The sequence below is a fragment of the Colletotrichum gloeosporioides genome (genome assembly GCF_011800055.1).
Source record: "Colletotrichum gloeosporioides strain Lc1 chromosome Unknown consensus_91, whole genome shotgun sequence".
Taxonomy (NCBI): Eukaryota; Fungi; Ascomycota; class Sordariomycetes; order Glomerellales; family Glomerellaceae; genus Colletotrichum; species Colletotrichum gloeosporioides.
Genome location: NW_025544736.1, coordinates 474508 through 501153, shown reverse-complemented (window position 1 = coordinate 501153; position 26646 = coordinate 474508). Strand labels below are relative to the sequence as shown.

Below are 26646 nucleotides of genomic sequence, written 5' to 3'. Positions count from 1 at the left end.
TATAGCTTATCTAGAGGTAGAGACGATCGAGCCAAGAGCCCTAGTGTAATCAAAGTGTGTTCAGGACCCGTCCCCCACTCGTCGGGTTCAAGTTGGAGTTGACTTTGATAGATCGTTGAGAGTAGCAACAGTGATCTCGGGATGATCCCCGCGTGCTCGTTATCAGTTGACGAACTTAAAGTGTACTCGTTATCAGTTAAAGAACTTAAAGTGTGCTCGTTATCAGTTAACCAACTTGGGTCATGTGTCAAATCGTTGACAATCTCTTCTGCAGACCAAGACAATCGCGCGAACGAGATCTGTGAGGGACCTACTCGTACGACTGTCTGGCTAGAGCTGATAGTGAGCTCCTGAATAATCCAAACCCGACTCCAGTAACCGAGGAGAAATATGGGAGACAGCAGAGCCATGAGGCGTTTCTTGGCGGCCGTCTTCGTGAGCCCGGCGAAGGTGGTAGGGCGCTCTGCAGGATCGAACAGAGAAATCATGGCAATTGCTTCCTTTGATACTGCCAGGCTTTCCTGGGTTTTCAGATCATGCTTGTCCAGAGATTCTATTTCAGACGAGGCAAGCTCAGTTGATGTTGATTGTAAACTGTCTGTCGAAGAGTCACCCGAGAGCGACAACTGACCGACATTGTCCATGAGACGCTCGATGAGGTCAAAGTAGACTTGTGTATCTGCGCCTTTGAGGTCAATGGAAAGACCGAGCCAGACCATCGACTTGATTGCAGTGCTGAAAATCTCATTCATTCTTTTGACCTCGGCAGCTCGCTCGTCGAGGTCATCCTGATTGATACAGATCGCATCCGCCCAAAGCATCCGCTTCCGGCCTTCCACAAATGCTTTGCTTCTCCGAAACTCTTGCAGTGCGAAATAGAGATTATCTTGAACGACGAATGGCTTGTTGTTGACGTAGATAATGTGCTGTGTATTCGATCCGTTCTCCCATGTGTAGCTGATGGTCTCGTAGTCTCCCCACACGAATCTATCGGGAGTGGGCGTGTCGTCATCTGTACGTTCAGCCTTTTCGCGCGAGAAATGTTCCCACTTCTCATAGAGAGTAGTTGGCGAGTAGGGCCAGTAAATTGACTCGGCTCGAAAGTCGGTATATTCAGGGGTCCAATCTTTTAGAGATACCGTTTTCATGGTGCACGTAAGGGTTCCATCAGGAACGCTGTCTCGAGGCGTATTGCTGCCGTCATGCTTGTGCAAGTCTGAATGGATCGAAATGAGACGAACTTCCCGGCGCGAGGCCTTTAGAGGAGTGTACATGGTTGACATATTGTTCATGATTTGGTTGTCATTGGGGAACGTGTCGAGTAATGTGTTTTTGGGTTCGTGATATCAGGCAGTCACGCGTTGGAGGATCAGGCTGCACTCTTCTGTCGGATTCCACTTCTCGGCAGACTCGTGACTGATTACATGTGTGGCTGACAAGATCTCCTTTCACTGGCTGGATGCCCCTGTCCTCCCTAATATCCTTGGTGTTCCTGCCTTCCCTTAGTACCTACCTGACTACCAACGCCTCGGTGAATTGACTCTATGAATTTTGGCATCCGGGCGGAACGAATAAGAGGATATTGGTAACCATCATTTTTTATAGCAACGATATATGATAATAGTGACGACGGCGACAATGATAATAATGACGATACTAACGATGACAAAGACGACGAAGACGACGGCGATAAAATGAGATTAATCGTGATGATAACAATAGTAGTAACTATGGCTGCTAAATAAATAAGAGCTATGAATAACAGTCTGCCCGGTTAGCTGGATATATCCGCCCGCATATCAAAACTCTTCTATACCAGAAGCAACAACACAGCAATCAAGCCCGACACCGGAGCCACCATGCGGATTGCAGCGTTCGTAGGAGAAGGAGTGGAAACGACCGTGGGAGACGGATCTGTGATTGAGTTTTCGTTTATCGCGATACTGGCAGCTTGGATGCTCAGACCCGAAGAATTGAAGCAGTTGCTCTCGTTAACCGGGGCGATCTTGGACTCATCCCCTGTGAAGATGATGTCGACGCACTAACCTGCAATTAGCAAGCCATCCGGCATTCTCGATGACACTCGGGAAAGACTTGCGCTGAAAAGAGCACCTCCATGTCTCGCTGCCTGGACGACTTGTATCGTCGCCAAATCACCTTCCTTTGGCTCAACGCTTCTCGGGAGAGGAACATGCGGCAGACAGACTGTACCGTCGTAGGCTTCGTTCGTGGGACCGGTGAGGTGGAACATCGGAACCACGACGGTGGTGAAGTTTGATGGCACTTCGCCGAGGCCGATGTTGACGTACATAAGAGCACTCTGGTGGCCGCTGTTGTAGCCGGGCTGGACGGCGATGGCACCGCCTTCGAGGGGCCAGTGGGTTCGGTTCTGGGTTACGTTCAGGCCGCCACCTTTTTGATGTCATGTTAGATATCTATATGTCGGGCTTGATTACGCGGGCGCAGTGTTTAGCAGAACTCACATGGATACATCCATTGCATCCCGAACGGGAACGTCTCATTCGTAATAATGTTGTTTCCTCTCCATCCCGGATACGAAATTTCGACATGTGCAGTTGCCAAGGACGCAAACGACCCTGCGAGGACAGTGACTGATGTGAATCCGCTCTTCATGTTAATGTTTCTTCAATACCTGAATAACGTATTTAGACAGAACACTACGCAACGGCACCTGTCCATCGGGAAAATCCACATTTATAAGCAATCCCCCATCAAAGAGCCTCCTCCCCAGATACCCCGCGGGGAATCCTTTGACGTAGCCTCTGCATGGAGGCGATGTCAGCATCAGCACGAGCTGCCAAATATGGCTTTCCACAACTTCTTTGTGCCGACACACATGCACACCGTTGGACCGAATGAAGACGGTTGGATTTAGAAAACGCACGTCAGCCCTACCGACGACCGGGCGCCGAATGGCTGAGCCGGTGGCTTACGCCGCGCGGGCTGCTTATTGGAGCTTCGGTGTTTGGGAGGGACGTGGCTGCTTCTGGACACTACCATCCTCAGAAGACAAACCGGGCTTGATTTGAGTTGAGGAGGATGACTTTTGTTCGAGGTTCGGGTCAGTTTAGGGTTTTGATGCTACAGCCTGTTGTTCCTTCGGGCTTGGGCTGGAGGCGAGCTAGATGCTTCGGATCTACTCCGAAGGCAAGTTCGAATAACCTTTCTTCAGCTGGCCTTATTCTCCCGAAAATGGTTTGCAGAATGACTCGGGGCCGCAGATCATGTCCATCTTCGAGAGGAACGCCGAAGTTCTATTGAAAGGCAAAAGTCCCGGGGCCGGATCGAGATAGACTCCCGCCGTTGGAATTTACCAAACCACTTCAGACGGGGATTCTCAATCTCACTTACATGCCTCATACAACGTAGAAAGCTACGACTGACCAAAAGTTGACAGTCACTAGCTGCACGGGGTAAGATCCTTATTGTCCTCCCCACTGCGACCTGCACGTCCTCAACTCGCCGCAATGCCAACAATGTGAAGCAACGTCAGCGCCCACCGCAGCGCATCCCTTCCAGGGCCACTCCGTCACGCTTCAAGCCAACACAGCTGCCAATCTCAGGCTGACACAGAGGCGGGAGGGGGCAAACGCCAAGCCCTGCAGCGGGACAGGCTCCGAACGACAGGCAAGACGGCGTCTGGCGCCGTCAGCACTAGCGCGACGCGGTGTGTAATGCATCGAGGCTGTGTCTAGGATGAACCAGTGCAACGTTGGAAATGCCGTTGGAGCCGTTACTCAGGACGTGGGGAGCTGAAAACCATAGCTGGAAAAAAAACAACAGCAAAAGGAAGAAAAGTCTGGTAGGCTAGCTGAAATATTCGGTTCTTCGGATGGCACGAGTTAAATGGGAAAAGTACCGTGCCGCTTAGTTGCCTGCAGGACGCGCTTGGACGTGAGATGAGCACCCCCGGCTTCGGGAGATTCGAGAATGCACGGCGGGTAGAGGCAGACAATGGAACATATTGTTCCCGTCCTGTTTGCAACAACGGCACTTCGCGTATGCCAAGCACTGTTTCGGTTCCTTCGCAACTCAGCCTCAAGACGCCGTTCTTGACTTTCGTCACCTCCATACGTTTCTTTGCTGTCTCTCTCCAGTAGGAGCAGGAAACTGGGGTAACCCAAGACCTGCGCGAATCCTTCAAAGCCAGCAAAACCACTTCCGTCCCATATTTCTCAACCATCAACAAATCACAGTGCAGACTACCATCAAAAGAATCCACGTTTGAAAAGCGGTCCTCGCAATCTCCCTCTTCGGAGTTTTTTACTGGTTAACTCGTCGCGCGGCATCACGCGAACGGCGGAGCCACACTCAACCTGAGGATGCTCAGCAGGGATGTGATGCCCATCTGGTCGCTGGTGGAAAAGGACTTTTGCCCCTCATCCCTGCTCCCATCTCTGTTAGACTGCAGAATCGCTGAATCAACGAACACTGCCTACTGCGTACGCAAAAAAGCTCGCCCTTTTCGCGGCCGAACAGCTGGACCGCACCACCTCGCGAAACCCACGACGCGCCCAGACCATCCTACTGGATATTTCCCACCTTTCGGGTTGGCGACAGGGGACGCGATCCATCACAGGCTACAGGGAGAGAGGGCGAGGTATGAGATACCGTCACACTGCACTGCACACCTTCGAGATCCCAAGCGGCCAAGCCCAAGCAGTGAATGACAGCTGCTCCTACTGCTGCTTCTTTACCCCTTTCCCGTGCCGCTGTGCATTATCTTCCGAATAACCACCACTCCCAAATTTCTCACATCCTCGCCATAGCTTAGCGTCCTACAAACCCCCTGTCCCAGGCACAAGACAAGAGTCCAGTTCGGTCCAATTCTCGACGGGAGGTACGAATATGCTCGCTCCCGTCGACCCATCATCCCTTCGCGGACCCACGGCACCGGGCGCGGGCGATCATTGCATCACGCCCTGCCGCGGCGTTCGCCCGGCCGGAGCAGGCAGCAGGCGCACACAGCACACGGCGCCAATTCAGGGGGGCAAACGAGATTGCCCGACTGTCTTGGTTGGCTTGGCTCCCTTTCCTATTCGCTTGGTCTGCCTGACGATGTCTGTATTTTGCCTGTATCCGTAGGTCGCCTAATCGGACCCAGTGAATGATTCTCTGGGGCTTTCAGTCACACACACCGCACCCCATCTGAGCCATATCGAATCGAGTAATCGTAGAACAAGGGTGTCTACATGAATCCAGCCGGTGACATGATATTAAAGAGCTGAACACATCCCGCCCCCCATCGTCTACCTCTTATTGTTTCTTCTCTCTCCAGCCCCAAAACCAAGCTGCCGTATAATCCCACAAAAAGACTTTAACCAGTCTCACCAGCTTCACCAGGTCACACTCCTTCACCACCAACACCAACACCAACCGCAACAATGCAGTCCAAGCTCCTCCTCGCCGCCACCCTCCCGGCCGCCGTCCTCGCCGTCCGCGACCTGTCCGGCACCCTCCCGCACGCCTTCCGCCGCGCCGAGGCCCAGCTCGCCGCCCGCGACGAGGCCGCCTGCCTGTCCGCCTACGCCGCCCACTCCACCGTCGTCGACGACTTCCCCGAGCTGCCCACTGCCCTCGCCACCTACACCGACGTCGACGTCCCCACCATCACCGACCCGTGCCAGTTCCCCTCCATCACCGGCTCCGCCGGCGCCCTCATCACCTCCTACTCCTCCGCCCTGCAGAGCTGGCAGGACGCCCACATCACCGAGATCCGCTCCCTCTACCAGGCCTGCTCCGACGTGCCCCAGTTCTCCAGCATCCTCGCCGAGTACGGCGACGCCATCTGCACGAGCGCGGCCGCGGTCATCACCTCCGAGGACGGCACGGCGTCGGCCTCTGCGACTGCTACCGGCTTGGTCACGGCTACCTCCAGCGGCAGCGGCGCCACCGGTGCTACTGCGACTGGCACCGCCGGATCTTCTGCGTCTGCGTCTGGTTCTGGTGCGTCTGGTAGCGCTGCCTCGACTACCGCCGTCCCTGCCGCCGCGCCCAAGGAGACTGGCCTGTTCGTCGCCGCTGCGGCTGCTGCTGCCGGCATCGTCGGTGCCGTTATGCTCTAAGCAACATCACGCCCAGAGTTGCTTCCAAAAGAACGAACCCTCGCTTGGGCTGGGATCTCACAGTCTCATTTCCCGAGCACCTAAAGTTTCTCGGAAGGAGAAAATAAAATCTCAAACTTTACCTGTAATTAATTCTTGTAACTTAACCTTACAAATCACACTTTGGGGAGTAAAATATACCCGGTCGACATTTAATCTTTATTTCAACCGCATATGTGGATTCACCGTGCTTCGACGACACCCGTGATATTCATTCATCAAGGGATTTACGGATATGCAGTGGCCAAAGCTCTGAAGTTTGCTGAAGAAAGGCCTTATGTCCGTTAAAGTGCCCCCTGGAGGCCCGGGTCGATGCAACCTGAAATTGCAATGTTATGGGTCCCTTCCCTCCCGATCAGCAAACATGGGATGATCCACGCAGGCACAGAACGAGCGTCCCCTGGTGTTGGTGCCCACGGTTCGGATTACCTAATGCTCTCCATCAAGTTGATCCTGAAGCTTCAATAGCTTCAGCTTGGCATGCGTTCGCGTCGAGGTGAGGTTGAAGCCATCTTTTAGTGTGTCTTGCACTCATGAGTCAAGTTTCGGTCCGTCTTCGCTGGATTTGGGCCTTACCCTCTACCGTTGATACACGACCTGAAGCAGTTATCCGTGGACACATCTATCCAAGAAAAGCTACGTGAACTTTGTAACTCTACATCCGCTGTGAGAATTGGAGGCAAAGAGTTGCGCTCGTAGATTGGTATCTTGATACACTTCAAACTAAAATATGTTCCCCTACTCCCCTAAAAAACAGACCCACCGCCCCCTTTTGATAGTACTCCAAAGTCAAGTCAGTTGAGGTAAGGACATCGCATCTTGAGCCAGAGCCCAAGCCAGACTCAGCATCTGCGCTGGTTGCTTACTTTGCAGCATGCTATGCCCTGCCAACCCAGCCAGCGTTGATGAAAAACTCAAAAATGCGTCCGCCCTTCTGCGAGTCCAGCCTGCAGATCTCCTTGGCCTGCTTCTTCTTCAGTGTACCGTTGCTCTTGAGGGCCTCCTTGAGAATCTGCTCCTTGATCATCAAGTATGGCTTGGGCTGCAACCGGACCACCTCGCAGAGCTTGGCTTCCTCCGGCGTGAGCAGGTGCAAGTCTGGCGCGGCCTCTTGTGTAAGGGTAAGGGGTGTGACGCCTGGCAGAGCCTGTGCCATGTACTTCTGTCGCGTGACGGGACCTGACGGGCCCGTTCCGTTTGCCACAATGACGGTGCCATTTGTTGAGGCCCCATTGACGTTGCCGTTGGTTTGAGGCTCGCTTTTCACGTCCGCGCCGTTAGTTCCATTGGATGGCGGTGCTGTCCGTATTGGCAGCTCGGGCTGGATAAGGAGTGCGGCTCCGCTTGGGGGATCGGGCACAGCGGCCGCCTTGGACCTTTGGGCCGACGCCATGCGCTCTCTGTCCATTGAGCCCATTGGTATCGCTTTCTGTGCCCTCTGCGCCTTCTCAGTCTCGAACTTCTCTCCGCTTCGAAGGTCACCAATGCGCAGACTCCTCCATTCTTGAAGTTGGGTGATAGCCTGTCGGAGGTTGAGCTCGTCAATAAGACCCTGGCACAAGCTCTCAAAGTCGTCGTGGTTCATCATCCTTGCAAAAGGCTTGGCCTTGTTGAGCAGATCCCTCTCCTCCTTACTCCTCTTCTTCTCGACCTTTGTGTTTTCGCGGTATTCAAGTAGGTTGTGCTCAAAGATGACCTTTTTCCTGTCGACACGCTGGGTAAGTCGGCAGTTGTAGATGTCCATGACCGTCAACTTCAGCTCCATCTCCGGCTCAAGATCGCCTGTTCTAGGGTTGAGGCCATCGCCTGGATCGAATTGCATGAGCTGCACCGCTTCTTCCGCCTCGTTTGCGTATTCTGTCTCAAACTCCAAACGGCCAGGCATGTATCCTTGAATTTCGTGACATGCTGGTACGGAGGCAGTCGGCTTCGTCTTGGGCTGTAATGTGGGCGCATTCTTCGCGGCGTCTTTGCGCTCTTCTATCCTGCGCTTCTTCTTGGCCTGGAAGTCCTCCCTGGAAATCTCGTTCGCGAGCTCATTGTCGCCTGGACTGCAGCGTTTCGGCAGCGGAAACCTGGGGGAGTCGACGTAGACCTTGAGGTAGTGGTCCCTGACTTCGTCCTTGTGGCGGAAACCGCCAATGTGATCGGCAATATCAGCCCATGATCCCAGGCCGTATATCTCTGCGCCCTCGAGGAGGAGAAGTTCTTCGTCGGCGCCCCAGTCCCGGTCGAAGATGGGAAAGGAGTTCTGCTCGATGACGCGGTATGGATGTGATTCGGGCTTATGGTTTGAGCTGGATTTGCCCTGCGAAAAGCATTGGACGCAGAGGTCGTAGTCGTTGCAGGCGGAGTGGGCGCATCTGATGCGTACCTATCGACGCAGAGGGTGGGCGTTAGCGCGAGGCGCGAGATGATGTATGCGCCGGAGCTCGGCAGCGGGGCTGAGGGACGCGACGACGGGCAAAACAACAAAACAACATACCGTTGATGTGATGTCTACAGAGCAGATATCGCAGTGGTACTTGACACCACCCTCGCCGCCCCGTGTGACGGTCTTCTTTCTGATGACGCCCATTTCGTCCAGGGCTGCGGTGGGGACGTGGAGGCCAGCCCCTGGTAAGGCTCAGCCGAGGACGGTCGAGTTATCGCGATGCGGAGGCGGGCATACGGTAGTTTATCGAGTATAGGTTGGTATTTTCAATGCAGAGGCGTGGTGTGCTCGATGCGGATGGGAAGGTCGTCGATGAATTCGATGGATTTCGGATGGGCCGATGCGCGTTGTTGATAATCCACGTTTTCAAGGTTCGCCGTCGAAACAACGCCAGGCTCCAATGGAAGGAATCCGGGGATCTGGAGACGTGCTTGACCCGACCCGAAGTCTAGCCGTGCTTGGGCCAGGAGAATGTGGCTGGTGAAAACAGAGCACCAGCCACAGATAGAAATGGCTAAGCCACTGGCAGCTGGCCGCTATCAAATCGGCTCCGTCATCCCCGATGAACTAGATTCAATGTTCGGCCAACGGACCATCGTCCGGCTGTGTGCATCTGGAACCATTTCCTACATGCTTCTGTGACTACTACCGGTGTCGTGGAACAATATGCCGACCTGCGGGTGAAGAGCTGTACACCAGAAAACTTCACTGCTAGCAGTACAAATGCCACTCAGCAAATACCTCTCTCTCACCCATTGACCCGAGCCAGGACTGTCGCGTTCCACATGTCGTCACCCGCGGCCCCCAAAGAGTTTCTCCGCCAGTTTCCCGCCGCTAGCTCGGCCCTTCAGCGCATCGAGTCCGCCAGAACAATGGCGCGCCTCTACAATGGTGGGGTTTCGCGGGGCAATTCTTCACTCTCCCTCCACGTCCTCTGGCGCAACATCCCCGAGGCACGAAGCGCATTTGCAGGGATCGGACGTCACCACCACCAGCCAGAGGTGAGCTGTTTTGTGGCAGCTTCCCCGTCTGTCTCCTCGGCCGCGACCTGCCGAGGGCTGGATTTCTGTACTTAGCCAGATTCGTATGGAGAAATAACAACGTGATTCTTTAAATAATCGTGACTGGCTTATCCTCGAGCCTTCTCTCAATTTTTCCATCTCTTGGCTGGTTAAGTGCGACACTTGCGACTGACATTAAGACGGACCCCGCGCTCTCTTCGTCGCGGAGCTACTACCCCGCCATCTTCTCCAACATTACCATCTCCTCTCGTGTACCTCATTATCCGTCGCAATGCCTGACAAGATTCTCGACGACATTTCCCACCGTCGGTATAACCCTCTTAAGGGCACCTGGCTGCTGGTCTCGCCTCACAGGACCAAGCGCCCCTGGCAGTAAGATCACTTCGACCAGGCTACATGATGCGACGTGCGCTAAGTTGGACAGAGGTCAGCAAGAGGCGCCCACTGTTACGAAGCTTCCTGAGTACGACCCAAAGGCAAGTCGTTTCAAGCCGCAGGAGAAAAGCATTGTTCTGACTCTCTGCAGTGCTACCTCTGCCCCCGCAACTCGCGCGCTGTTGGCGACGCGAACCCTGACTACAAGAACACCTTCGTCTTCGTCAACGACTACAGCGCCGTCAAGGAGGACCAGGCCGAGTACAAGCCCGAGGAAGGCAGTGATGGTAGGCTCGTTCCTGTCTCAAGCGTGGACATCATGATGATTGACGATACCAGACCTCGCAGCATCCCTCCTCAAGGCTGAGGCTGCCACCGGCAAATGCTACGTCCTCACGTTCTCCGAGAAGCACCATGTCACCCTCGCAGACATGACGACCGAAGAGATCGCCCCCGTCATCGACGTCTGGACGAACATCTACGCCTCCCACCTCTCCCCTGCGAACCCCCTTGCCAAGGTCGCCGCCGCTCTCCAGCTGCCCCCTCCGACCCCTGCGAGCACTGTGCCTGCGCCCCGCGACCAGCTGCGCTTCATGCAGATCTTCGAGAACAAGGGCGCTGCCATGGGATGCTCGAACCCGCACCCTCACTGCCAGATCTGGACCACCTCCACCATGCCCGAGGAGCCCGGTACCGAGCTCGTCCAGATGGCCAAGTACCGCAGCGAGCACGCTGGTCGCCACCTGCTAGGCGACTACGTCAAGGTTGAGATAGAGAAGAAGGAGCGCACGGTGTTTGAGAATGATGCCTTCATCGTGGTGTGTCCCTGGTGGGCTGTGTGGCCGTTCGAGGTCATGATTCTGCCCAAAAGGCATGTTCGCGCTCTCGTGGATCTGAGCGCAGAGGAGAGAGTCCTGTTTGCCGAGGCAGTCCAAGAGGTCGCAAGGAGATATGACAACCTCTTCGAGACACATTTCCCGTACAGTAAGTGGCCTCTGTCCCTAGTAGAAAAGTCTCGCTCACAAGACTGCAGGCTCCGGTATTCACCAGGCACCCCTGGATGCCACCGAAGAAGAGGCTGAGAACAGCTACCTCCACATGCACTTCTACCCACCTCTACTTCGCTCTGCGACCGTCCGCAAGTTCCTTGTCGGTTACGAGCTCATGGCCGAGCCGCAGCGAGACATCACACCCGAGCAGGCCGCGGCCAAGCTGAGAGACATGGGTGGACAGCTGTACCGCAAGTCAATCTAGAAGAGACTATGACAGCATATGGGGGAGAGTTGAGGAGTCAGGCATCATCGGCGGCATTTTTGAAAAAAACCAAACATCTGAGTATTAACATGATTATTAAAATATCTACTTGAATTCGCTAGACACCCAAGAGTACCCCAGGTCTCATGAATTCGTGACCCGTTCCCGAGAATGCTATACGGCGATCATGACCATACTAGCCGGAGCTTGTGGGCATGTGAGTAAAGCGTTGGCGGGCTGCTTCCGCATTTCTCATCATTCTCTGCTTAAGGGGCCTCGACGTAGAAGCTGCGAACTTGGGGCATCCAGATCAGGGCAACAGTGGCCAGCGTGAAAGGGAACGCCTGAGGAACGCCAAAAGTCATGCTCTTGAAAACGAACAGCTCGCTCGCAAAGTGGCCCAGTGCAATGACATATGTCCAGATGGCGAGGTCGTACATGTGCGCGTAGTGGAGGTGGTAGGCGCAGTACAGACGGACGACACTCGTCAACAGAGTCCAGGTGCCGAAGCAGCGGGCGGCGAGCGGCGTGCCCTGATCCAGGGTCTCGGACTCCTTTGCGCCGGCGGGCGCGGGGACGAACTTCTTGACCGAGTCCTCGGGGTTGTACTTTTCGGAGCGAGGCGGGAGCGAAGGGTTCTTGACGAACTTGCCATTGTAGACGCGGCGCGAGTAATGGAGGGTCAGGTAGTTCTGGGCCGAGTTGCCAATGGCTAGGAGGGACAGCTGCAGGCAGTACTGTATTAGCTTCGCGGTGTTGCGCGTGGTGTTATAACCAGTGACACGAGACTTACGAAGAGCATGTAATAGGGCAGAATGCCCTTCGCAGGAGGAAGCAAGTCGGCGAGAGACACCATTTTGGCTGCTGTGTAGATGTTTGGGAGCCAGAGAAGGTCAATTGACACCACGACCGAGCATGAAGGAGGAATTGAGAGGAAAAGAGTGGAAAATGGCCTGTCACCGTGGGATGCCGTCTCTCATTTTCGATGGGTGCACCGGCTTCCCGCTAGAATATTAACGTAGCTGCCAATCCTTCCCGAATACGAACCCCAGAGCTTGTCTACTGGCAGGTCCCTGTGGCTGACGCTGTCAAGCTGTGGCTGCTCAGGACCCGTCGATTTCCGATTGGCTGAAGCTCAAGCCCCTCCAACCGTTGGGAGCTGCCGAGGCGTGGCTGGTGGCTTTCGACATACATTTTCATATTGCCTATCCCAACATTTTGTCTGTGCTGTCTGTCGTGTGGTCGAGCTGCACATCTCAAGGTCGCCGACGCAATCCTATCAGCCCTGGCCTCTTCTTCCCCGCACAACCATCTTCGCGCACCAGACTGCTCCAATATCTCGAAGATGCAGGGAATCACAGATTACATCGGCCAGCTGCCGCAACCGGTCCAGCTCGTCCTGGCCAGCGTCGGCGCTCTCTTCCTCGCCAATAAGGCACTCGCCTATGTCAAGTTCCTGCTCGGCGTCTTCGTCCTCAGCGGCAACAACGTACGCAACCCCCCTCACCTCTCCTACTTCGAGGGCGTCACTAACAACAACTTGAACAGCTCCGCAAGTATGGCAAGCCCGGCACTTGGGCAGTCGTGACCGGCGCCTCTGACGGCCTTGGCAAGGAGTACGCCTACCAGCTCGCCAGCAAGGGTTTCAACCTCGTCCTAGTCTCCCGAACCCAATCCAAGCTCGAGACCCTCGCCCACGAGCTCGAAGCCAAGTTCTCCGGCAAGGTCCAGGTCAAGGTCCTCGCTATGGATTACGCCCGCGACGACAGCGCCGACTACGACCGCCTCGCCCAGCTCATTACCGGCCTCGACGTCGGCATCCTCGTCAACAACGTCGGCCAGTCCCACAGCATCCCCGTCCCCTTCGTCGAGACCGCCCGCGAGGAGCTCCAGAACATAGTCACCATCAACTGCCTTGGCACCCTCAAGACCACCCAGGTCGTCGCACCCATCATGCAGAAGCGCAAGTCCGGCCTCATCCTTACCATGGGCTCTTTCGCCGGCTGGATCCCCACGCCCTACCTGGCCACGTACTCCGGCTCCAAAGCCTTCCTGCAGCACTGGAGCAGCTCTCTCGCTACCGAGCTCAAGTCGGACGGCATCGACGTGCAGCTTGTCGTCAGCTACCTCGTAACGACCGCCATGAGCAAGGTCCGCAAGACGAGCGTTGCGATCCCCAACCCCAAGAACTTTGTCCGTGCGGCGCTCGGCAAGGTCGGCACTGGCATCTACCAGAACTTTGCGTACACCTACACGCCGTGGTGGACGCATGCTCTGATGCTGTGGATTGTTGAGAACACTATTGGCGTCGCTCACGAGTGGGCTCTGGCCGTCAACATGAAGATGCATGCTGATATCCGCACCCGTGCCCTGAGGAAGGCGGCCCGTGAGGCCAAGAAGGCCTAAGAAAGTCGCGAATAGACCTAGATGACCCTCCCATGTTGCAAGAGGGAGGAAGAAGCAAAACGTGAGGATAAATGCAGGACATGAGGAATGAAAGCTAGAGGAAGATGATTGGTGCATGAGCATGGACGCATGCGGAATGCCCCAGGGGAGATAGCTGCGAGTGGAAGTCGTGACGGTGGCACTGCCCAGTAGGGATGCTGCATACGAAGGCTACGGATATATAAAAGTTCTACATAATTAATTCTGTCATCTACTCATGTCGCGTATGATATCTGCAGTGAACAATGAATGAAAGCTTGAACCAAGTGTGAAGCTCCTGCCAAAACGTCAGGTTCAGCCTTGTGTCCTGATTGGGCCTAGCGTGGGACCACCGGGCTCCTCCAGGCGCGAAAATTCCAAGTGCTGGCCCAGCCTCTCGTCGAGCTCCTCCAGAAATTGTTTACTGCACTTCACCTTTTCCACACCGAGAGCTCCCGCAGCTCGTAATCTTTTCTTTGTCGGGCTTGAGCTGCACAAGCTTCGAAAAGCATCATCCAGCGTCGATTTTTTCCCGACAGCCTTCAATTGAACGGTCTGCGACTGCCCGTTGATGATTCAATAGCGCGACCTCCTTCCGCCTACTGGCCGCATCTTTGCGACGCGTTTGCCCGCCGAACCAGCACCCTTCCGTCGAGCTTCGAACCGAATCCCGACGACGATGTCATACCCTCAGCTGACGCCGGCGCGACCGGTGCCCGGCGCCTTTTTCAACACGCCAGCAGCTTCCCGATTTGCAGGCAACGACAACGAGCCCGTCAGACGGCGCCTGTTCTTGGACGGTGACGGAGCCCAGGGAAGCACAACAACTGGGAACAGCGGCGCCCTGGTAGGAGGATCGAACTTCGCCCCTGCGACGGTCTCTTCGGTCGGTACGAGCGGCGGACTGGTTTCGACGTCGCAAGCTCCCCAGCAAAACCTCCCGCCGGTCACAAGAGCTGCGCAGGCGGTCAACCAATTCCTGCAGGCCGATGAGAACTACCCGGAACTGGATTCGTACTGTAGGCGTACGTCGTCTCCCTTTCCACCGCCCGTTCCCCCCTCGATGGCATATCTGACCCCCCAACAGCAGGCGCATCCTCCGAGTATGACTACAGCTCGCTCGATTCGGCGTGGGCTCCCTTCCACAAGACGCAGATGTACCCCATCCCGAACCAGGTCTTCAGCCACTACAACACCGGCCAGTTGCAGACGTTGATGGGCTTGTTCGCGGAGATCAACCACGCATGGGTTGTTATCGACAACTCGCTGTTCCTCTGGGACTACACACACCCTGACCCTGAGCTTATTGGCTTCGAGGACCAGCCTCACACGATCCACGCAGTCGCCCTGGTGTCCCCGAAGCCCGGCATCTTCGTCAACTCCATCACTCATATCCTCGTCGTCGCGACTTCGTCCGAGATGATTCTCCTCGGTCTCTCTGCCGAACCGACCCCCTCCGGAACGAAGACGGTTTCGCTCTACAGCACGAAGTTGAACCTCCCTTTGCGAGGCACCGATGTCCGAGTCATTGCTGGCACCGCGGACGGTCGCATCTTCTTCGGCGGAAGCAACGATACCGATATTCACGAGCTGTACTACCAGCAGGAGGAGAAGTGGTTTTCGAACAGATGCGGCAAGATCAACCACACCAACCCCGGTTGGTCCTCCGTGGTCACTCTTCAGAGTGGTTTCTGGCAGCACAAGTCTCCCGAGGGCCTTCAGAGCATCGTCATTGATGACTCGCGGAAACTGGTCTACACTCTGTCTACCAGGTCTACCATTCGAACGTACCACATGGACGGGCCTAACAAGCTCACTAAGGTTATCGAAAAGGAAAGAAACGCGTGTCTTCGTGACATTACCCATATGATCACTCAGTCGCCCTTGCTCAACGAGCGCACAACGATCGTTTCGATTAGTGCTATCCCCTCCCGAGAGGCGTCGAAGTTGCATCTTATGGCGCTCACCAACACCGGATGCCGACTATTTCTTAGCGCAACAAGCTCTGCTTCTTATATGATTGGCGGCGTGTCTTCTAATACACCCCCTCAGAGTATGCAGGTTCAGTACATCAAGTTCCCCCCGGCGGAAAACCCTGCCCGCGCCAGCACGAATACTGCCGGCGAGACCATAATCGATTTCTCCTCGAAAGCCCTGGCGATGAGCAGACTCGGTGCTCGATTCGCTCCAGGCTACTTCCTTGACTTCGTCGTCAAGGAGTCCGACCCCAACAACGATCAGCTTTTCGTTTCTGCGCCCGAAACTGGGCGAATCAAGACCAACGCATCATCTCAACAACTCAAGTACTACGAACACGGCAACTGGATCGATATTGGAAGTAGAGCTGAAGATGTTGGTTTGGTCACGAAGCCATTTGCTGCTGCGAACCAGCCCATCGGTTTCGGAAACGAGCTCGCCGTTCAATTTGATGAGCCTTCGACCGAATTTGCCATTCTCACGAATACTGGTGTGCACATCATTCGCCGCCGCCGACTGGTCGACACTTTTGCCTCTGCTATTCGCGGTGCCGTGGGAGATGAGGGACTGGAACTGGAGACACGGAAGTTCATCCAGCGATATGGCCGGGTGGAGACAATCTCCTGTGCGCTGGCAGTAGCTTGCGGACATGGCGGTGATGCACGACCTGGAGCCGCTCGCGCTATCGACCAGGCCACGGAAGATCGCGCTCGCACTGTTTTCGTCGACTACGGTGGACAGCCCTCAATCACCGAGACCGACGGCACACAACTCAACACCACCTCCGTCCGCCTTTCTCCTAGGCATGACGCCCTCTGTGTGTACATCACTCGCCTGATACGAACCCTGTGGAAGAACCATGTGGTTGTCCCTGCCGTGAGCCCCACCGGAGGCGTCACCATCGGATCAAGAGTACCTCTTGCCAAGCTTTTATCGATCCAAGAGCAGCTCGAGCGCCTTCGCAGATTTCTCGAGGCTAACAAGAGCTTCATCCAAGGCCTGTCTGGCCCCTCTGATCTCCAAAGAGTGGCGAGCAAGCAAGAGGAGGTTGCTCTCCAGGCCGAGCACCAGGCTCTGCACGCGCTCCAGAAGCTGATGGAGAGCATTTCAGAAGGCATTTCTTTCGTTTCAATGTTGTTCGACGAGCGTGTTAGCGACATCTTCACAAGACTTGACGCCCAAGCGCAACAAGAATTGAAGGAGCTCACATACGAGAAGCTGTTTTCGCAGGCTCCTGGAAAGGAGCTGGCCAAGCTTCTTGTCAAGTCGATCGTCAACCGCAACATCGAGAGCGGTTCCAACGTGGAGACTGTGGCCGATGCCCTGCGTAGGAGATGCGGCAGCTTCTGCAGCCCTGATGATGTTGTCATTTTCAAGGCCCAAGAGCAGTTGAAGAGGGCATCCGAGCAGCCTCTGAACAGCAATCCGTCACGCACACTGCTGCATGAGAGTTTGAGGCTTTTCGAGCGCGTCGCCAACGCCCTTTCCTTCGCCAACCTGCACAATGCTGTGGCTCAGTACATTGAGCTGAAGTACTACGCAGGCGCAATCCAGCTTTGCCTGGTCGTCGCTCGCGAGAAAGACAGAGGCAACAGTGCCCTTACCTGGGTCCACGATGGCAAGCCTCCAAACGACCCTCGTGCTAATGCCTTCTCGGAACGTAGAAAGTGCTACGAGTTGATTCACGAGGCTCTGCAGCACTTGGACGCCGCCTCAAGCAGGGAGCCGGAGACGATCGATGGCAGGCTGACGCTGATTGGCACCAAGCGCTTGGAGGCATACAGCGTGGTGAACGATTCGGATGATGAGGTCTTCCACTTTGACCTCTATGAGTGGTACATCGAACAGGGTTGGACCGACAGAATTCTGGCCATCGAGTCACCTCACGTTATCACATACCTCCAGAGCCTCGCCAGGTCTAATGTTGGACACGCCGAGCTTCTTTGCAAGTTCTATACCCAGCGTGAGAGATACTTTGAGGCAGCCCAGGTCCAGGCCGACCTTGCCAACTCTGACTTTGACCTCGGCATCAAAGAGCGCATTGTGCTTCTCAGCAAAGCCAAGGGCAACGCCAGCGTCGCCACCGCCGGTATCGGAAGGCAACAACAGCAGGTCCTCGCCCACGAGGTCAGCGAGCTTCTTGACATCGCCAACATCCAGGACGACTTGCTGGAGAGGCTCAAGGCCGACAGCCGTATTGCGCCGGAGCGTAAGGCGGAGATTCAAGAGGCTCTCGACGGTCAGATATTGTCGCTGTCAGATGTAAGTCATTTGCCTTTGTGCTCACCGACAAAGCTAATTTGCTCCAGCTCTTCAACCAATACGCCGACCAAGCAAACTACTACGACCTGTGTCTTTTGATCTACCATAGTGCCGACTACCGCAACCCTAGCACGATCTCCCAAACATGGGTCAGCCTGATTGAGCAAATCCACCAAGAGGCCGTCGACCGCATGGAGGAGGCCGGCCCCGGTATCCCCGTCTTGCCGTCGCCGTACGAGTCTGTGTCCGTTAAGGTCCAAAACATCGCCCACCGCACATCACTCGACAGCTTCATCTTCCCTGTGCCAGTCCTCCTTCCCGAAGTCTGCCGCTACGCCGTCGAGTACCACCAGGATGCCGAGATTGGTGCCGACCCCACATGGCCCGTCCAGCTCTTCATCAGCCTCGGTGTCTCCCACGACATGGTCACACGTGTTCTCGAGAGCGTCTTCGACACACAAGACTACGGCTTCAGCGGCAACAACCGTAACCGCATCATCGAGCTCATCGTCTTCGCGGTCGATGTCTGGCAACGCGAGGTGAAGCGTCGCGGTGGCGCCTCTCTGAAGGGTGACGGTGCCATTGGTGCCTGGGTTAAGGATCTGCTGAGCAGGTGCGAATCGTCCTTGCCGCCCGCGGGCCACGGCTCAAACCCTGGCGGTGCAGACTTGGCGGAGGTTCGCAGGCGTCTGCGTGCTGTGAGGAGGGAAGTTGAGGGTCTCGTCGAGAGAGGACCCTCGGGAAGCTTGCGCTTCATGTAATGTCTGAACAACGTTCTAATGATCCGGGTGGAAGCAATAAGGCAGGAGAGAAGGAGGGTCGAGGGGAAAGAATACAAGGGAAGATAAACTAAGAGACTGATAACAGAAAGCGGGCTGCTCTCGTCTCGAGAGACTCCGCCAGTCGGGGGAAGGAGAAAGATAAATCATGTACAAAGAGTTCGACCGAAAAAAACCGTGTGTATTTTTGCCCGGGGTGTGTTGGGGTTTGGGCCGCGCGCGGCTTGGGACTTGGCGATGTAGGCTTAGGTTTTTGAATGACTACATTTAGTTGGTGTTCTTTTTTCTTAATGGATTGGGTTCCTGAGATGCGGTATATGGATTTGGTGAGAGATTTGAGTGGCAGTCAACCACCAGACAATAGGGCGTGATCTATGTTCACTTGGCGATCGTCTCATGTTTACCATCTAATGTTCCTGTCAGTTGTCAAATTTGATTGATCGGCTGACAATATGGACCATGATCATTCTTTGAGACGACCATGGCCAGGACTGGAGGTTTTCGATGCGGAGTAGGACGACAGAAGGACGACAGAGACGAGAAGGGCATCCGAATAAGTATTCATGCACGATGACATCCTGCCAAGTCGCAAAGTATTCTCCTTCTGCCGAGCAGCGGCTTGGCATGCAGTACCCAGAGCCTTTTCTACTGGATCACGTAGCATGGAAGGGGTTGACTTCTGCGTCGTTGATTCGTGCTGATGTGAGACAAGGCATTGTGCTTCCACAGCGGCTGAGGCTGGCTATGGCCGGAAGGTAGGGTGAGGTAAGGCAACCACCAACAATGACAGCGAAAAGTGGTGTGGTAATTGGAACCGAATCAATTCAGCTGACAGTTTTTTTGCCAACCAACAGTTGCAGCTCCAAACTAATTGGGCTGGACATTGTGCTGGACCAATTCAGTCTTACCATTCCCTGGCCGGAGTCAGGCTCATTCTGTACACTTTTCTATCGACGGGGAAGACAAGCTGTAATGATACTCAACAGAATTGACGACAGACCAGAGACTCCTGCGCGGGCAACCTCTCAGGATGGCTCCAAAACACCGTCCGGCTATAAGCTGTTGGCCCCGAAGCCACATCAACGTACTGCACCGAACCTTAGCCTTCGCGTCTTGGAATCGCCGGAGTCCTCCGGTCAAGCTGAACCACGGCGCCCGCAGACACTAAAAGAGTGGAACACCATGAAAGACATCATTAGACAACTTTACCTGGTTGAGAACTTCACTCTTGAGGAGGTTGCGAACACCATGCTTAGGGAGCACTCTTTTGCAGCTACGTATGGAAGCTTTCCCACCCTAGCAAGACACCACGCTTCATATCGTTCTTTTATTCCTTAGGTCTGGCTAACATTGCCGTTACATCTTAGCAAAAGGATGTACAAGCGGCAGTTCAAAAGATGGGGCTGGAAAAAGTACAACACTCAATCGGTCCAGGAAAGTAAGGAAACTGGCCGAGCTATTGAAATGTCACAAGGCCAGACAACATGCCGACGGCCGATGCGCAGTAAAAGAAACATCAACTTAGAGTCTGCTTGGGCTATCAGAAGACGCAGTTCGGCAAGAGTACCAACCGCAAGTGCCACGCCACCTACCAAGTTAACCTGCGCGAACGGAGATGACAAAAGGACTCTGCAGCTCTTCATCAGCCTTCGAGACCTCATTCATGGCACATTCCGGCGCGATGACGGAGGCTGGTCCAGCAGAGAACTCAGATTTACCGGGCTTCCGACAACCGGAAGGCTCCTGGTGTCCCAGATGGACCAAGCCATCCGTCTGTTTGAAAGCAAGCACCACAAACAAGGCGGCATAATGTTGCGGGAGGCCTTTCGAAATTTGGAGGATGTTATGAAACGAGATTCTATTGAGATATACCAGGTCGTTCTGCTATATATTCCCTTCTACCTTCCCGGCAGATATAAAGATATCACGCGGGCTTGGCTACACTACGTATCGCAGATGTTGAGTCTCAAGAAGATGCAGGATCCGATCTCTCAGTTGGCTCAGCTGCTGTATTTGATTCACTTGAATGATGCACAGCAACTGGCTTCGGCTCTTGAGCGTCTGCTTAGCATCACCGCAGACATATACAGCCAGCTCCGTGGGGCGAAGGATCTTTCTACGCTTCTGGCCAGTATCGAGCTGTTGCTTGCGAGGGGAGACTCGAACACGTCGCAGGAGTCCACGGTCGTCGTCGCAAAACTCGGAAGCCTTGTCGAAGAAGCTGCCGCCCAATTTGGAGAGACTTCAGAGACTACTATTGGCATTGAAGCGTACCAGATCACGGCCGCAGCACGATTGAGGCTGTCTCCTGCAGACACGAAGATCACTGAACTGTGCAGGACGCATGTGGGTAGAGTCAGTGCCGCAGAGGAAACGTCAGTATTGAGACATAGGGATTGCGGTGCAAGCTCGGGGCATGTTGTTGGGGGAAGCCGTGGGCATAATGGCTGCGTTCATTGCGGAGGTCTAGAAACAAAAGATACATACTCCAAGGACCTTGGTAGAGCTCTCGATGTGGCAAAGGAGCAGGTCGGGTCCTCTGACATTGTTAGTTCGCCTGACCAGACTTTGCGGCGGAACCGCCTGATCTGGAGGGAAATACTGCAATCCTTGGGACGGGCGGAAGAGGCGATTGAAGTATGGAGAGGTTCTTTCTCTCGGTACGCGGATGATGATGGCCAACGCGACCCAGACTCCACAGAATGAAGCAAAAAGTGCAGATTTATTGACAGCCCAGGGCTATGGTTGGTCAAGACCCAGCCGTGGAGAGGAGACAGCCTGTATTCCCTATGCTTGCGTCACAATATTTCCTTTGGGTTCATCCCTTATTTACCGTATGTTACTATGGTCAACACTGCCGCCCTCGTCGTCTCTATCACTATTATCGCTTCTAGTGTCGCCATCTACAAAGTGTTATTTTTCGGACAAGATGTATTGTGCATTTAGTTCAATATGAGGACTTTTGGTAAGCCACCTGACTTCATGGCTAGTCATCCACGCTGTTCAGTAATCCATACTGCAAGCCTGATGGTCAACGTTTACCACTGTTGTTTGTTTAACTGATCTTCTCAAACGAAGACTCGTGAACGTAGTTTCCGTTTGCATCCTCTGTAGTCCGTGAGGATGCTTTGATCATTTCGAAGTCCCCGTCTTGCCCGTAGTTGATCTGTACCATGGCGGATCCGCCGCCCCCGCCTGTCGCCCCCCCCTCCTCCTCCACCACCCCCTCCGCCGGCTTTAACGACGAGATCTTTGCTGCTCCGATCTTTACGGCCCATATCTATGAGTTGTCAGGAATTGCAGGGGTCTTATTTGTAATGGTAAAATGCCTCACTGTATTTGTAGCTTGAATTCTTAGAGGAGTCTGAGGCTTAAAAGCGTGTTGTGCAGAAAGAGTCGAGTCAAGATACGCTTCTTGTGTACTGGGGTTCTTTGTTGGCATTTTAAGGATCGGCCGTGAGAAATATTCTCTTAAGTATGTCATGCCATGATCAGGTCCTCCGGAGTTGGTTTGACCGTCAGGCTAATTGACTGGACTCAGTGCCTCGGATCAAGGATTTTGACAACGCAACTCGTTGATATTGCGCACTGACGTACGTGGAAAATTGTTAAGTTGAAAAGCCAACTCGTATGTGAACACATTTGCTGTCTGCCTGAGCTGATGCAGCAGTCATTCTCCGGATTGCAAACGATTGGCTTATGATGTTCACCATGTCAGCTCCAAAGCTTTATCACAAAATATCGTCGAGTGATTCCGCACGTAGGTTCTTGGTCTGAGAAGGGAAGAGTCATCAAATTACAAAACCAAAAGATCTCCCAGCCACATAGCCTGAGCATTCCGGTCGTCATAATCATGGTGTGTTCCACAAGAGATGAGGCTCTGCCAGTGTAGCTGCCGTGGCTGTTTCTGCTGACCACCTTACCGTTGCGGAACTGGAGAAATAAGCCAGTCACAGAATTCCGCCTTTGATTCATGGAATTTTTATTTATTTTCCACACACAGCGGGGCATCCTTCTGCGTTCTTTGCAGGGCCAAGGCTTAGCGAAGGAGAAACGATTTGAACCATCATTCGCACATCATCGCAGCAGCACAAGGCCATCATCAGGCATAATCCATCATTTCGGTGAAGCAAAGCCCAAGAGAAATGGAAATGTGATTGGAAAAGAACACGTCGGTTCATAAGGCCCCGGCCTATGCCCCTCGGCCACCTGTCCTCCCTCGACCATCTCCTCCTGGTTGGCCACTTGCTCCGCCCCAGCCCCCTGCTCCCCCTCGACCATCTGCTCCTCCATGGCCACCCTCACCTCTGTAGTCTTCATACCTGGCCCATTCTCTAGTTTCGTGTAGTCCACTTCTATCGTCGCCGGAAGTCCTGGACCAGGCGAACCATCCACGGCCTCCATGTGGCCCTTCTCCTCCACCACCTCCGCCACCGCCACCACCACCACCACCTCCTCCTCCTCCTCCTCCTTGAAAACCCCCAACACCTCCATATAATCACCGACACCACCACCGCCGCCGCCGCCGCCTTCGCCCCTGCCACCCCATCCTCCCCAGCCGCCCCAGCCGCTCCACCCTCCGTCTCTGTGCAGACCACCACCTCGACCCCCAGTCAAGCCGCCTCCATTACCACCCCTGCCTGCAAATGACGTGGTTCCGGTACTTAAACATCTTCCTCCGCTCGTTGGTCCGCCTTCGTATAAGTGACCACCACTATGTCCGCCTCGTGAACTCCCGTAAGAGCTTCCGTAACCAGCTTGACCAGTGGGCTCGCCTCCACTGTCTCTGTATTGACCTCCCTGGGTAGATATTATGACCATCTGGAAGGCGTCAGATACAACATGAATAGGCGCTATTTTTGATGTCGCTAATCTTGTCTTGAGTGCTTCGATATGTTCTCGAAATTCAAGCGTCTTAATAACGATTTTGAGTATGAAAGTGTGTGGAGCTTTTCAGGTCAGTCGACAATGAATGAATCGAAAATGGTTGTGGAAACAGATGCCAGGTTTAGATGGTGCTCATTATTGTCAGCAGAGACTAAAACGCTCCATGACGGTGTTTCCTGATAGTTACATTGTCATCAGGGGGAAATGTGCATATACGTTAGACTTGTTTGCAACGTGGTCCCCTACGAAGTGCCCGTGACAGCTCGCGCTAGGAAGGCCTCTCACTGACGGTCATCTTTAAAACGTACTTGGTACAATGTAGGTGCATCAGGGGGAACCTCATGATAAAACAGCTTCATTTTGTTATTCTTGGTCAGCACGGTCACACGTCATTCACACACCCCTCTTCTTGATGCCTACCTACATACAGTGACGTATTCGTGCGTAAAGCCGGGATGTTGTGCTCTTCAGACCGGGAAACCAATCTCGAGTGATTGGAACCTGTCCTGCATGGTACTATTGGGCGCGTCTTCATAGGTAGGCTTGAAGACTTAGGGCCCACCTCACCGCTCAAAGTGAGGTTGTCTTTCACTGCATATTCCCGTGAGGTAGTGTTTTTTTCTCGCCATGAACGCAATCAGTTGACTTGGAGGGTGGGTAGTGGCCTCGTCAGTTGCTCCAGCCTGCGAACACATTAAGACTGCCATGGGACTCGGGGGGCGACGAAAATTTGGTTGTGTGCCCTCAACCGTAAAGCCAAGTTCGGGACTCATCCCTGGCTGTACCACTTTTATCGTTAATGAGTTCAAACCATCAGGCTTGGGCTGTCGTTCTGTTTAGAGGTGTTGGAGAATGGAAGGTGTAGCTAGCTCGTACTCGACCTTTTTCCAGGCGTACTGTACCTTTCAGAGCAGAGGTCTCTCTTGACATCGAAGTATGGGTGAATACGGGCCTCGACAAAAATATGACTGCCCTGCCTATTACCCCTGGCTCGCTGGAAGGAATAAAAGCAGTATTTGCGGGGCTAATAGCTACTTTCCCGGGTTGAGGCCCTGGACTCACATCACTGACGTTGTAGAGGGCTGTGCCATCATAGTCACCGTATTCTCCCAAGGAAATCTTTCCGAACTTGTTTCTGCATCTGCAGTTTTCCAGTATGAGAATTTTCCATCACATTTCTGTCGCTCTGGCTAGTAAGGCACAGAACGCCGAGAGAATAGTGAGATTGGCAATTTTGTCCGTTTAGATATAGAAAGAGGTGGCGAGTAACAATCTGGGTGAGTGCTTTTCTTAAGCTACTGCCTTGAGTCTCTCGCAAATACATACCGGTGGCATTCATTCGACTGCGAGGATAGGAATTACTAACTATCGTAGCACGACTCATGTTCTTTTATGTCGTAAAATATGACCACTGAAGGCTGAGAACCAAATGCGGATTACTGGGAACCTTCAGCTTATCATCGTAATGCGAAAGCGCGGACAACAACACGCCTACCTACGTGAGTAGAATGGTCGAACAATTACGTCTGGTAGCCTTTGTTATGTGGCGCAGCAGCTTATGAGTGAGCCTTGCCATTTACCTTGGCTTGTCAGGGCAGTGCAACGGAAACTTCGGTGAGAGTTGAAAATTCTGAAAAACACCGGGCGACATTTTATTCAAGCGCGTGGCTCTTCTTCAAGGTATGGTTAATCAGCTAGCCGTTTTCGGCTTGGAAGAGCTTGAAGCACCCATCGACACCGCAACCTACAGCCTACAGATGGAGCGCGTCATTTCCCACTCTGGATTGCAATGCTATGATGCCATTCACATCAGTTACCGAGTTCTCACTTGCGTCTTCATTATTTTTAGTCAGCGCGATCCAATTTGGTTAGTGACGAAACCCCTATCAACAGAAATTTCGATTGGTATCCGTACCTGATTATTTGGTAGAGTGGATGTGAAAGCCTGGCAATAGTCCCATCCTGAAGTGGCCCTGCCAATGTAACGTGCTCCGCCTGAAGTCGGTATTTCTGTCGCATTTCGCGGCACAGAAATGAATGGACGTGCAAGACCAGAACTTGTTAAACAGAGATGTCTGCCATGTCTAAGAAACCCTTGGTGATAGTCGAATGTACTCGTTCCCGCTCGCCGTAGGTGAATTGAAGACAAGATGTCCGAAGTCCTCTTTGCTCATCAGATATCACTTGTTAAGGCACTGCCTCCTTGGGTACGATTACCTCTCAACCCCGCATCCCTCGGAGCCCCTGCAGAAATCACTCTGATTCGTCCAATTGACAACGTTTATTGTACTTCACGCGTAGTAGCCAACCAAACCCTTGTCTCGAGGTCGAGGTCGATCGCAATTGACTGGAAGCCCATGTACACCAAGTGACGTTGCCTAACACCGAGTTGCCTGGTTGCCTCTGTGACCGCGCTGCCCTAACGTACGCGCGAATTAATCGTACGGCCACAACTCCATCTGCCTCATCGTCGCAGCTGCAACTAGCGGCCAATACATCAATCGCACCGTCACCCCAGGAGAAGAAACGTGAGAGCCAATCTAGTGATATAATCCCTTCGTACTCGCTTCGCTTTGGCGCGTTGTTGAAGGTAGCACAGCATCTCGCATGGATCCTTCCATCATGGCCATCAAGCCCAAAGTTGAACAACCATCACGTGATGGAGAGAAGGACAGCCCGGCAGGTCCGACTGTATATCACAACCATATCTCAATCTACGGTCTACTGTTTCTTGGTCTGGGGTGTTCAACGGAGACTCCAGCTCGGCCTGCGTTTTTCAAACCCCAAACTATCAGCGACTGGGAGAAACACAAGGAGACGATCCGAGACCTTTACATTAACAAAAACCTGTCGCTCAGAGATGTTGACAGAATCATGACGGAGAAACATCATTTCTCAGCCACGTGAGCGATGCGACGTTGGTTATCCGAAGGACTGCGGCTAACAATGGATCCTTCTCAGGCATCGGCAGTACAAATTGAAGTTTCTTGCATGGAATTGGAAGAAGTACAATGCCAGAGAGAGGAGTACCAGACGGCTGAAAGCAGGCTGGGTGGAGACGCTTCCAACAGTGGTCGTTGGCAAAAGGCCCATTCGTTCTCGGCAGA

The 26646-nt window shown here is 53.9% G+C and overlaps 9 protein-coding genes across 9 annotated transcripts; 5 read left to right on the top strand and 4 right to left on the bottom strand.

Moving 5' to 3' along the window:
• Nucleotides 1-222: 222 nt before the first annotated feature.
• Nucleotides 223-1274, bottom strand: GCG54_00008311 (uncharacterized protein; the record flags this gene model as incomplete). The annotated part of the gene is made up of 2 exons (XM_045408279.1): nucleotides 223-234; nucleotides 321-1274. 2 exons carry the CDS (start codon nucleotides 1272-1274, stop codon nucleotides 223-225), a joined length of 966 nt encoding a protein of 321 aa, XP_045258013.1.
• A 536-nt stretch (nucleotides 1275-1810) lies between these two features.
• On the bottom strand, nucleotides 1811-2634 carry GCG54_00008310 (uncharacterized protein; the record flags this gene model as incomplete). The annotated part of the gene is made up of 3 exons (XM_045408278.1): nucleotides 1811-2019; nucleotides 2047-2412; nucleotides 2484-2634. The coding sequence occupies 3 exons, from the start codon at nucleotides 2632-2634 to the stop codon at nucleotides 1811-1813; spliced, it is 726 nt and encodes a 241-aa protein (XP_045258012.1).
• A 2771-nt stretch (nucleotides 2635-5405) lies between these two features.
• Nucleotides 5406-6086, top strand: GCG54_00008309 (uncharacterized protein; the record flags this gene model as incomplete). Its single annotated transcript, XM_045408277.1, has 1 exon — nucleotides 5406-6086. The coding sequence occupies one exon, from the start codon at nucleotides 5406-5408 to the stop codon at nucleotides 6084-6086; it is 681 nt and encodes a 226-aa protein (XP_045258011.1).
• Nucleotides 6087-7002: 916 nt separating this feature from the next.
• GCG54_00008308 (Transcriptional adapter 2) lies at nucleotides 7003-8748 on the bottom strand (the record flags this gene model as incomplete). Its single annotated transcript, XM_045408276.1, has 2 exons — nucleotides 7003-8499; nucleotides 8611-8748. Coding segments are annotated over 2 exons (1635 nt in total), but the record flags the coding sequence as incomplete, so codon positions are not given.
• A 1104-nt stretch (nucleotides 8749-9852) lies between these two features.
• Nucleotides 9853-11210, top strand: GCG54_00008307 (Galactose-1-phosphate uridylyltransferase; the record flags this gene model as incomplete). The annotated part of the gene is given in 5 exon segments (XM_045408275.1): nucleotides 9853-9953; nucleotides 9973-10090; nucleotides 10108-10243; nucleotides 10305-10940; nucleotides 10990-11210. The coding sequence occupies 5 exon segments, from the start codon at nucleotides 9853-9855 to the stop codon at nucleotides 11208-11210; spliced, it is 1212 nt and encodes a 403-aa protein (XP_045258009.1).
• A 266-nt stretch (nucleotides 11211-11476) lies between these two features.
• GCG54_00008306 (putative ergosterol biosynthetic protein 28) lies at nucleotides 11477-12066 on the bottom strand (the record flags this gene model as incomplete). Its single annotated transcript, XM_045408274.1, has 2 exons — nucleotides 11477-11947; nucleotides 12004-12066. The coding sequence occupies 2 exons, from the start codon at nucleotides 12064-12066 to the stop codon at nucleotides 11477-11479; spliced, it is 534 nt and encodes a 177-aa protein (XP_045258008.1).
• Nucleotides 12067-12555: 489 nt separating this feature from the next.
• On the top strand, nucleotides 12556-13616 carry GCG54_00008305 (Very-long-chain 3-oxoacyl-CoA reductase; the record flags this gene model as incomplete). The annotated part of the gene is made up of 2 exons (XM_045408273.1): nucleotides 12556-12699; nucleotides 12759-13616. 2 exons carry the CDS (start codon nucleotides 12556-12558, stop codon nucleotides 13614-13616), a joined length of 1002 nt encoding a protein of 333 aa, XP_045258007.1.
• A 697-nt stretch (nucleotides 13617-14313) lies between these two features.
• GCG54_00008304 (Nucleoporin) lies at nucleotides 14314-18634 on the top strand (the record flags this gene model as incomplete). The annotated part of the gene is made up of 3 exons (XM_045408272.1): nucleotides 14314-14659; nucleotides 14722-17873; nucleotides 17921-18634. The coding sequence occupies 3 exons, from the start codon at nucleotides 14314-14316 to the stop codon at nucleotides 18632-18634; spliced, it is 4212 nt and encodes a 1403-aa protein (XP_045258006.1).
• A 990-nt stretch (nucleotides 18635-19624) lies between these two features.
• Nucleotides 19625-19990, top strand: GCG54_00008303 (uncharacterized protein; the record flags this gene model as incomplete). Its single annotated transcript, XM_045408271.1, has 1 exon — nucleotides 19625-19990. The coding sequence occupies one exon, from the start codon at nucleotides 19625-19627 to the stop codon at nucleotides 19988-19990; it is 366 nt and encodes a 121-aa protein (XP_045258005.1).
• Between the last annotated feature and the right edge of the window lie 6656 nt (nucleotides 19991-26646).